At 35.9% G+C, this 12,492-nt stretch overlaps 2 protein-coding genes across 2 annotated transcripts; both read left to right on the forward strand.

Moving 5' to 3' along the window:
- Nucleotides 1-2,046: 2,046 nt before the first annotated feature.
- On the forward strand, nt 2,047-2,976 carry LOC118774177 (olfactory receptor 52D1-like). The gene has a single exon (XM_036523335.1). The coding sequence runs from the start codon at nt 2,047-2,049 to the stop codon at nt 2,974-2,976; it is 930 nt and encodes a 309-aa protein (XP_036379228.1).
- An 8,223-nt stretch (nt 2,977-11,199) lies between these two features.
- LOC118774178 (olfactory receptor 142-like) lies at nt 11,200-12,207 on the forward strand. Its single transcript, XM_036523337.1, has one exon. It carries the CDS (start codon nt 11,200-11,202, stop codon nt 12,205-12,207), a length of 1,008 nt encoding a protein of 335 aa, XP_036379230.1.
- Nucleotides 12,208-12,492: the final 285 nt, after the last annotated feature.

The raw sequence follows: 12,492 nt of genomic DNA on the forward strand, positions 1-12,492 counted from the left end.
TGCCCATGGCATCCTGGAACTGATCAGAATAAATGTTCTTGTTACACTAGGGTGCTATCCAGCATCCTGCTAATATTGTGTCACATAATGCTAAATCTTATGCCACAAAATACAATTCCATCCTGCCTCCAAACTGAGAAGCCCCATTTCAGGCCACACTTTCCTTTTACATAGATTCAGAGACCACATGGGTAAGACTGCTTTGACTGAATACAGCTAAATCTTTTTGATTGAACAGCACTTTGCATTGGAAACAGTTGATTGAATTCAGACCAAGTCTCCTCACCTCACTGTTAACAATATAGAGTCAGAGGATGGGGTGAGCAGCCTTCGTCATACCAGGCAAAGTTTGCCTGCCCGACTAAGCATGAGACTGTCTCAGCCTGATGACCATGGGGTGTGATCCATGACAGGGTGCCACTCGCAATGATTGTACTTGATGCATTTTTCATTTTTGTTTGTATGCTTTATTAGGATCAGTTTGTACACAGTATGTACAATACTAGCACCATATGAAAATGTAAAAAATAAGATGGCTTCATAAACTTTATGATGACAATCATATGTTATTATAATGTGAATTAAACTGAGCAAATGATTCTTTACAGTGAAACATGATTTAAAATGTGTCAAGTGAGCCTTGGGACCACTGAGAAAAAGGAGTTCGTAGAAAAAAAATAGCGGGGCCGTCTCTACGATATTACAACCACTCATTCCACGTCATTATCTTACAAGGCCATGGGTGCAGATGCTCATAAAAGACTGAGGATGCTGATGTCTTATGTGGTAGTCAGGAGAGTGCTGAATGCCAACACAGCTGTCACGCCCTCACAACTTAAAAGACTTCTGAAACCCCAGAAAAGAGGTATGATCATTTTGTCATCAGCTTTACTTCCCTTATGCATGCTTCAATACTCTTTGAAAGTTTCTCTAGTTTAAAGTTTTTGTTGTCTGTTTGCACAATCTCTCCACTGAAATTGTTCTTCATCCCTCTGGTTGTTCTTTAAATGGTAATATAGTAGAGTTTGGATTTAATGTTTTTGTCTTTGTGTAACTTTTGTCTGTACCAGCCACATCCTATTGTACATTTTGCTCCCTTAAGAAACATGATAACAATGAAAATTGCGAGTTCATTTATTAGTATTTGTAAACCATTTTGAGACAGTAAACTTGACTGGATATTGCTTTTGCTTTTTATGATATTGTTTTCTAAATACTCTTCCAAATGGATTACTCAAAGAAAACCACATATTAACCTTACGTGTGATTTTGAAAAATTAAGGAATCTGAAACAATCATCACCTTCACCTTGTATGTATATTTAAGACTCACTGCCAAAGGACATTATTTTAGGCAAAACATTTCAGACTGGTACAATCTGATAATTATCTTAACATCAATGTCCTAAATTGAAAGAATATCTACCTACAGGAAAAAAAATGTTGAGATATATTGACAAGCATATTGACAGTACAAAGGGGCTTAATATCCCACTGCTTGGTCCATACATTGTAGTAAAATGTTTTAAAAGATTGTTAAACTACATGCTGTGTAAATTCTGGACTGGGAATATAACAGTGTTTGAAACTAAGCTGTGACAAAATTAAAAAAAAATACTACTGCAATATTCACAGTGAAATATTGAAGCACAATAGATGTGTTTCCATTGCAGCAGTATCAACATTATAACTAAGCTTGAATTTCACTCATGTGAAATTAAATATTTGTATATAATTGTAATTATACATATCCCATACCCCATTACATAAGTTGTAACAACTGTGCAGTGAAACATTAATGCCATACTAACCCCCTGGATTCAGTCAACATACAAATTAATAAACTTTCTTCTCTTGAAGGCAGACACAGTTTTATAATGTATTTTGCCAATTGCTGAATTTGTCAAAATGTACTTGTAAAGCAAAAACATAGCACTTTCATTTCACTATAGGTCAAAATGTTTGTTGACTGTGCATTTTAAACTTTAAAAACTTTCAAATTCCTTGCTTCTTTTCTCCACAGCACTCTTGATGCAAACAGAAAACCATGGAAAATGCCACCACAGTGACATCATTCATATTGACAGCATATTCAGAAATGGATAATCTGAAATATCTGCACTTCTTTGTATTCCTTGTGTTGTACATCCTAATCATCATTGTCAGTTCAATTCTTACTGTTGTAACTTATATTGAGAGAGCTCTACATGAACCCATGTACTTACTTGTCTGTAACTTAGCAGTTAATGGGGTGTATGGTAGCACAGGTTTATTACCAGCTTTACTGGGACACTTGGTGTCTGAAACACATGAAGTATCTCTAGGCTGTTGTCTGGCACAGGTGTTTTGCTTACACACATATGCCACTGTTGAATTTACAATCTTAGCAGTGATGGGCTATGACAGGTATATTGCAGTATGTTACCCACTGCATTACCACAGCATTATGTCAATTTCAAGAACTTGGAAGCTTATTGCATTTTCATGGATTTATCCATGTTCTATTTTTATCATGTATTTTTCATTGACTCTGCGACTTACATTTTGTGGAAGGTTTATTGAGAAGGTGTATTGTGTTAACTTTGAACTGGTCAAGCTTGCCTGTGCTGGTGCATCTCTGATTAACATTGTTGGGCTGGTATCAATTATCTTTTTCATTCTCCCCCAGCTCTTCATGATACTTTTTTCCTATGCGCAAATACTTAGGGTTTGTCTGCGCTCTTCAAAGGAATCTCAGATCAAAGCCCTTCAGACATGCACACCTCACTTACTGTCAGTGATAAACTATTCTGTGGGATCCTTTTTCGAGATCATTCAGAGTCGCCTCAACATGAGCCATGTACCCCCTGAAACTCGAATCTTCATGTCACTCTATTTTATATTATTTCCACCCATGTTAAACCCTGTGATTTATGGAATGACCATTCATGCCATCAGAGTGCGGATTTTCAGTATGTTCCGTGTAAGAAAATGGTAACAACATCACACGAGCTTGGTAACAGAAATATTTGGTTTGGATTTATTATACTATGCCATAGTATATTATACAGCATCTGGATTATGTATGTTGTAATTAACAGTAGTCAGTAACAGCGATTATAAAATAAAGAGGTCTGTGGAACTGTATAATTACATATTGAATTTACTGATATTACTAATATTTGTGGTTCGTTTTAACAGTTAGTGTTCTGAAATCGTCAGGCTGCCCTGCAATGTGGAGATTTGTGTCACTATATAAATACTAGATTTCGATGAGCTAATTAATTGTAGTGAAGGAGGAGAAAAAATCTTGAGACAAACATTTGGACTGAATGGTTTTTGCCCTTACATTCCACTTCACTAATACAGGGATGCATCAAAAGATACAAATGTAACACTTCTAATTCTCATGTCATCAGTTTTTTTTCTCTCACTTTTCAAGCATACAGTCATTTTTCAGATATAAAGGCCATTTTCTTGCAAGCGTGACGTTGCTTGCTATAGGACAAGGAATGCATACAACTGCTAGCTGTAGAGTATAGTTATAGAATTTTGCACATTTAAATGCTCAGATCTCCAGGGAATTTAATCTCTTTACATACATGTTCAATTGTGCATTAATTTTAATTATAAAACAAATAAATATGACAATGTTATACAATTATAATAGTAATAATAATTATAATGAAATACAGGCAAATTTGGTAATTAATAATCATGGAGGAAAAGAAAAAGATGAGAAACATGACCTTAGACAGGACTTTTGATTTCCTTTTATAGTTTGTCCCTATCACATACACTTCCATTGTAAAATATTAATTATTACTAATAAATCATTTCAAATATCATAAATAAGTCAATAATTTTCTCATTAAATAAATGATTCATTCATAAATCATCATTCTGTCATTCAGATATCAATTTTTTAAGTTTCTGAGTTATCTGCGGGAATTGTTTTACTTTTTCCATGCTTTAGAGAGGGCTAGTTTCCTAAGAGACTGCGGACAGCTCATCCATTACAGTTTGGTTGTGAAATATAACAAATTGAAATTAGAAATGATGAGTGTTGATTAGCAAGCTAACCTTTGTAATGATGATTATGTTTATTGATATTATATCCCCCTTTATTCTTTCATTATAATGGATGATAGAGACTAAGGCTGCCCCCGACCAAAGATTTTCCTAGTCGACTAGTAGTCAAGCCAGTTCAAGCCATTAGTCGAGCCAGTTCAAGCCATTAGTCGACTAGTCGTCGTACGTTTATGATATTAATCTAATTATTTAAATATATATTTATGGGGCATCACAAAATGATTTCAGTTCCAGGGCTGAGAACGAATGTAATAAGTAACATTGTTAACACTGTGCTACGTTACAGAGAAATACAAAACCGTAATAATGAGCCTTTAAAATACAAATTTTACAAGCGCACTCACAAAGGCAGCCGCCTGTTAACAACAATGCTAATGGCAAAAGAGGTAATGATTCTGAATGTGTCGGAACAACCAGCAAGGAGACTGAACACTTTAATTTATTTAATATATGTCAACACACATAACACAACTTATGAACTTGTAACACCAACACAATAACTTATAAAACAAATGATAAATAAAAAACAGAACATGAAGTTAAACATGCAGTAAGCTAGGTTATTTAGCTTCCCCAGTCCCCAAGAGCACTTGGATAGCGCATATGACAATATATTAATTTAGCTGCAAATAGCTAAATTAATGTTAATTAGGCCATCAATTATTTAGCATAATGGAACAACCCTTTCGCGCATACGGTCACACTGTTGTGATTAGCCGTTAAGTGCATGTGGTAAAACCGGTGTGATTACAACACTAGATTGGAAAAATTCTAGTTAATTTTAGCTTTGAGGAAACAGCGATTTAACATAAAAATATAGCAAATGCTAACTGAAAACTATGAGAAGCTTAATAACGCTAATGAAAGAAGATAACGTTATAGACAGAAACTAATTTTTGTTGTGATCAACAACTCACAACGGTGTTCTATTTATAGCAGGTGATATTTTGTACAAATGTGGAGCGACTTCGGTATAATAATATAGTAGAGGGACAAAAGAAACAACTGTTACAATGGTCCCGACAATGACTCCTGACAGTTAAACCTGACTTGCTTCTAAACTGAAAGACTCTGACATAACAAATTTCAGGATGTGTTAAAGTACTAATTAATCTGTCAAATGATCATGACTATGACCCATGAAACAAGACACAACTTGTCATTCAAAAAAATGTACTGCTTGAGTGAATTTACTTTCCGTGATCGAAAACAGCTTCTTGGGTATAACTCTGCGAAAGTATGACATATCCACGCGATTTTTCGCGGCTCTGGTAGGCCTAAGTGTTGCACGCTGTAGCCTACATTCTGACACAGTTACGCTTATCGGACTTCTATGGGCTCGGAGAAAATTATTACTTTTGTCCCGGCTCTCCCCTACATGTTTCAGATGATAAGTCATGTTTGAGGTCGACGGATGATAGGCGAATCTTTGCATGCAGACTTTGCATGTCACCTTCTTTGGGTCGTCCTTTACACACTGGAAATGATCCCACACTTTGGATGATTTCCAGCCTGACATAATCTAATAACTTTTCAACGACAAGGCGCAGCTCCCGAATGGAGTTTTTTTTTTTTTTTTTTTTGCGATTAACTGACCAATGAAAACTTGGTCGACTAAGACTCTTCTCATCGAATAACGTTTGGTCGACTATTGGGGGGCAGCCCTAATAGAGACACTACTAATTGGTACTGAGTGCAAGCTGGTCACATAGAGAGTAAATGGAAAAAAAGCTGCTTAAGTCTGGGTCATCTTTATATATGCTGCTGTGTCAACCTGTGGAGTATCTAAACTGAAGTGGTAAAGAACAAGTAAGTAGTATGGTTTCAAATACCTAGTGAGGAAGCCAGAGAACAGTGGAGAAAAAACATCAATGCATAACAGATTTCTGTGTTTCCCCCCTTTTTAATCCCAACTTGGAATATAAAATTAGAGATCATAGTGATCTCTGTTATAGTGTCATAGAGATGCTGCTCATTGTTATAATCTCCTCTAAAAACCTGGGAGTGTGTAGACAAACAGATGCTGTCCTCCAAAATACACAGTTCCAAGCACCACTGTTTTTCACACTGCAATCCCCATGCCAAGCCCGCTCAGGCATGAGCTGGAAGACACTTCATGCACAGCTTTATATAGACAGACTGTGTGTGCCCAACTGACCAGTGGGGGTCACTGGTGTGCAATGAGATGGCCAAGCCCTAGCCTACCTACCCACCTCTATCCCCAGTGTAACAAAGCCACTTTTTTCCACAGCTGTGGACTCCTGGTCATCGTGGTCTGATGTCGTGGCTGGGATGGAACCTGGGCCGTAGAGCTCAACTTGTGTTCAAAGTGAATACCTTAACCACTGAGCTACTCTGTCACTGTGTTATACTGACATTCAATTCAAAAATCGATTATTAGAAAATAGTGTCCTTTGTAAATGAAAGCTGTCACGCTAGAAGTCTTTCAAAGCTGAAAAACAGTACAATGACCTGTGCTTAGCTGCTGAAAGCCTGGTTAATGACACTATAGAAATCACAGTGAGGGAATACTCAAACTTCACTTTGCGCCCCTGCTCGACAGCACGAATAAACAGCTTTGTAGGAGAAAGTGAACCTTTCAAAGCAGTCACCCGTGCTCTACTTCTCATAAGTTTATTCAGCTCTGACATCACTGTGCTCACGTGCTGAGATTGATAATAAGAAATTCTGCAGTCCTTCAGAAAGCAGGATTGTTTTTTTACCTACTGTAGGATTGCTTCAGGCTTCTTTGAGGTTAAAGGTACCAGTCCTTTTTCTCTGTCTGTCCGTATTGTCCTTCCCTGACTTTCACTTTGTATTACCTTTCCTTTTTCAATATATAACTGTAGTCTACATCCAGTTTTAGCCTTCTTATTTTTTATAGCTGTTTTTAGTCTGTGTAATGTTTCTTGGGCAAGCCTGGTTGCTTACAGTGTTGGCCAGTATGCAAAGACATATGCAGACAGAGAACTGACTTCACAGCTTCTCAAATATCTTTAACTTTTTCATTGTTGTTTTCATTATTAACATGCTTGCCTGTTTAAGTAAGGACGTGAAGTGATTAGTGTAGTTTTAGCTGATGTTAAAGTATTACAGTTCCTTGGTGCACTTCATAAAACCAATGTCATTAAAAGAAAAACTGATTTTACTGAAGAAATTTGTGTTCGGTTTTAGTATCTAGGCCAGCTGTTCTATCTAAAACAATTTCATGTGAAGGGCACAAAGAATACATTTGGAAGTACCTCAGGACATTTGTCAAAAAAGGTATATCTTCCTTCTCTATATTTTAACTCACCAGCCACCACAGGTTGTATGCTTTGCCAAATTATTAGGTAGGTGCACATAAAGTGCATACAACCAACTTTTTTTTACTATATTACATCAGTCTTGTACATTATTATTGTTCACGTTATCAGTAGAATATTAAATTACCCCAGAATTCCCAAATTGGAAATCCCATAATTTGATAACTGATAACCTTTTTGTTTCAGGCTAAAATTACATGTTTGTTCTTGAGCATGGTATTTTTAGGGTAAAATACTTAAATGCCTTCATGCGTTTATGTGTAACCTACTGAAAAAAATAAAAGATAACCGCCATAGCAAATGTTGGGGTGGCAAAGTGAAAGTTTGAGGTGGGTTAAAACTTCAATTTGGTGGTAACCAGGAGCCTTTATTGTTGCAGATGGCCTCCTATATTTGTCTCTGCCACATTCTGAAATGTTATAAAATTGCATAATTGTTATTTTCATGGTGTTGCCAACACACACACAAAAAAAAACATTTTAGACGCAATTATTTCCATCTCATATTCACAGATGTGGAATTGCTATTAAAATGTAAGGGTTGTGACTGGAGGGATGGCAACTCGAAAAACAAATCAGCTATTATAAAAAAGCTAAACATTGTGCTTTTGAACTCACACAGGATCACATGCTTCATGCGTCCTTTCTCCACAGCATTTTGGACACAAGCAGATGACCATGGATAATGCAACCCTCGCGACATCATTCATACTGGCTGCATTTGTTCAAATGGAAGACCTGAAGTACTTGTACTTAAGTTTATTCCTTATTTTGTATGTGCTTATTCTCTTTGTTAGTTTGGTTCTTATTGTGACAATATATGTTGAGAGAGCTCTGCATAAACCCATGTATTTATTTGTTTGTAATTTAGCAGTTAATGGGGTGTATGGTAGCACAGGTTTATTACCAGCTTTACTGGGACACTTGGTGTCTGAAACACATGAAGTATCTCTAGGCTGTTGTCTGGCACAGGTGTTGTGCTTGCACACATATGCCACTGTTGAATTTACCATTTTAATTATGATGTACAACAATGACAACTATCTTTTTACTGTTCAATGGCCTTGTACTGTGTTCTCTCAAAGTATCATCTAAAATTATGAATGGGACATACAGGCATTGGACCTGTAATAATATTTTCTTTTATTCAGTTACAGTTTTACTCCATTGAGTTGGCATATTACTCCAAACTAAGATCCATGTTCACAAAATGGTTAACACAGTTGTCAAACCAAAATGTACACTTTGCAAAACAGACTAATTCCACTGCAAAATGAGCTATAACATTTCTAATAATACCTCATTAAAAATAAAATATCTACATTAAAACTATAAAAACATGTCCCTTTGAGGAAATCATATATTCACCTATATCTCTACAGCAATACTAAAGGCAAAACATGTCTTTTCAGGACCTCTTGAAAGACATTCTAGACCTTATTTCCTTTTCATTTGGTAATCAGTTGCTGATGGTGGTTTATTATGTGGTGGTTTATTATGATGTCTTTCCTGTAGATTGTCTGTGAACTGCACTGCACTGTGAACATCTAAGATTTGATGCTACCCATGTCCACAGGTCTTGGTTTACTCATAGATTATAAATATTTGGGTGACTCTGGGTGACACTCAGTTTGGGGTTCCCAATGGGTCACACAGAGTCACTCAATGGCTCAATGTATTCACGTAGCTCTCATCAAAAGAAATCTATTTTCCCACTATATATTGTCAGTTGATTAACAGATAAGAAGTGCATTCAGAGATTCACTTACAAAATAGTTACAAATCTGATGGAGAGCTGATCATTATTTCTTTCCAGAAATTATTTCAGGAAACGTGTTTCAATAATATGGTAAAATGATAATTTTTACAATTCATACAATGGGAGAACAATTAATGTTAAAAGACATATTCTGAGACTAACTTGTGGTGTGTATGTTAAAAAGCCTATGGGAGTTACAGTTTTCATAAATCATTTACACACTGAGAGTACATGTATACAAAGGTTCAACAGCTGAAGCTCATGTATCAAAACCCTGAACCATTTCTAACTTTTTTTTACCTTTAAAATGTGCAAGATATGACACATGCACATCTTGAACACCATTCCCTTATCAACTATAACAACCTTAATATTGATGATACCATATCAGTGTACTGCTTAGGACTGACAAAAAAGGCGTGTCCATGCTAACCAAACCCCACTGGGTGAATGAACATTACACATTTACAATGTGGATAAATCCACGTGATCATAACCACACTGGGAATTAGTCTCAAAAATGAATAAAATGCTTGCTGTGTGTTCAGCCCTTTCATTCAGACAGCAGCTCTAAGTTATAACTGTTGAAGGATTCAAAGATACATACAGGTATGGAAACTTCAATATTAATTTGCTTTCTCTACACTGTCAGTAATAGATGTGCACACTTTTCATCTATTCATACTCAAGTGTTTTGGCATTGGCTTCAGTCATTGAAAGTAGAATTATAAATGAATGAATGAATGTTTATGTTTTAAATAAGAAAACAATTTTATACATTAATCTCAAAAAGAGGAAAGATGCTTTGTACCAGATATAGCTAATAGCTAATTTCCATCTGCAGTTCCTGCATAAGTAAATAATAAAAATGAGCAGAATCTATTGAATGTGGAGTATTCTCATAGTCCTTTATTCATTACAATTAAAAATGGTAATATGATCAAGTTATTATTTTTGAATGTTACTGTGCAAATGTCAGGCATTATGTAGGTCAGAAATAATGCCATAACAAATTCAATGTCCTCAGCTAAATTATTTCAAACATAAAGAACTTGTAATCTGCAATGTGTGGTTCATTTAATTATGCAATCATGAGCTTTTCTAGTGCAAAAATGCCACCTCAGTTATATGAGTGCATTCATTCTGTGTCTTCCTCAGTTTTCCTTATGTTCCCTTTGTCTTTTAAAATATTACAAATGTAACACAGGCAGATTGCTTGATTTGTATGAGTGGAATATGTACAAGGTGAGTATAGGAATGATTCTGTCCCAGCATTTTTGATCTCTGTACAGTATTTATTCAATTAATATTCAAGTCATTCTGATGAAGTGAGTGTGGTGTACTCAACTGGGTTCATACAGATGCAATTTTTCTCTCTATGTGTCCTTTCTGTAACCACTGAAAACCAACTGGTATTGTATTTTGTTGTTTGAATTGATTTGCAATTTTTATATAGTATATTCACAGTACATTCAAAATTCAAAAGCAAACTGAGGTGTGAGCCTGTTGAAGTGCAAAGCCAAAAACATTATTCACAGCTCCATAAGAATCTTTCCAACTGATTAAATGAGGTCTATCGGAGGGTGTGCAATACGTAACAAACTCAGCTGGTTTTGAATGTACTCTACTTGCTGCTGTCAGCACTTCATTCAGGCATAGCTCATTCATTCAGGCATTCAGGAGACATAAAGAACATATTCAGAAATATTTTAGCAATTTTTAGTATATTTAGCTAAAAGACTGTCTAGACCCTCATATGAATACTGTTACTGTACACACTTTATACATATGTGATACATTCACATTATTTTCTCATTAAAAACTGGATTTGCATATGTGTATTCAAAGAACAGTGAAACTTCAGGTGCATGTCACTCAAGGTCTGTGCTATCAAATTATTGACTATAAATATCATGACATGATTGAAAAAAGAAATGACACATGAAAGTCTGGTAATAACAGCAAATAGAGTTCCTGAGAGCTAGGTATCATGTCCAAGTAATCTCGAACATATATTCAACAAAGTTTCCTTTTTTCCCTAAAGTTTGCTGGGGGCAAGGAGGAACATGGAAAACGTGTCTACCGTGGCCACATTCATATTGACTGCCTTTCATGAAATGGAGGACCTGAAGTATTTGTACTTCTTTATTTTCCTTTCCATTTACATTGTCACTCTTAGTTTCAACTTTATTCTTATTGGGGTGATTTGTGCTGAGAGATCTCTACATGAACCCATGTACATCTTCGTGTGCAGTTTAGCATGTAATGGATTATATGGGAGCACTGCTTTGTTTCCACCCACTCTGAGGTTTTTATTGTCATCGACTTATGAAATATCTTTGATCTTTTGTCTCATACAGATATTTGCTTTGCATACAACTGGGACGGTTGAATTTACAATTTTAGCAGTGATGGGCTATGACAGGTATGTTGCCATTTGTCACCCATTGGATTATCACAACAGAATGTCTCCTGCTAAAGTGCACAAACTGACTGTGCTCTCCTGGGCATTCCCCTTTGTTGGCCTTGCTTTGTATTTAATATTGACAATACGACTTACATTCTGTGGTAGACACATGCCAAAAGTATACTGTGTCAATTTTGAACTTGTCAAACTTTCCTGTCATGATACATCCATCAATAGCATAGTTGGTTTCTTAACAATGATTGTCTTTATGTTCCCTCAGATTGTCATGATAATGTTTTCCTATGCACAAATACTGTATGTTTGCCTGCGCTCTTCAAAGGAGTCCCGAATCAAAGCACTTCAGACATGCACACCTCACGTACTGGCAGTGATAAACTTCTCTGTGGGGTGCTTTTTTGAAATCATTCAAAGTCGGTTAAACATGAATCATGTATCTCACAAACTTCGCACATTCATGTCACTTTACTTTGTGATTTTTCCTCCCCTGCTAAACCCTGTTGTTTATGGAGTGAGCATTCAAGCCATAAGAGTTCAAATTATCCGCTCTTTCATCGGTAAAATGTGTAAATTACAGGCCATGAAAAATAAAATTGGGACCTTTTGCCATAAACACTGGGACTCTTTAGCCATGTTAAAAAAATCTTAGAGTCAGGGCTAGCAGGATACTACACTAATATGACACATAGTGGAACTATGTTGTCAGCCTTAGCTTTCAGCGTTTTTAGCTTTCTTTACATTTGATTGTATTTTAAGTTTGGTTCATTAAAAAGAGAGTGCAAGTTGCATGCATGTTAGCAATAACAGAGTAAGGACTGGAAAGCAGTAAGAACCATTTTTTGTGATTTTCAGATACCATAGCTGTAACAACCAAATCCATTACAATACTGCAATAAAAAAAGAAAAGAATAAAGTGAACTCTTTTCAAAACATC

The sequence above is a fragment of the Megalops cyprinoides genome, chromosome 3 (genome assembly GCF_013368585.1).
Source record: "Megalops cyprinoides isolate fMegCyp1 chromosome 3, fMegCyp1.pri, whole genome shotgun sequence".
Classification (NCBI taxonomy): domain Eukaryota; kingdom Metazoa; phylum Chordata; class Actinopteri; order Elopiformes; family Megalopidae; genus Megalops; species Megalops cyprinoides.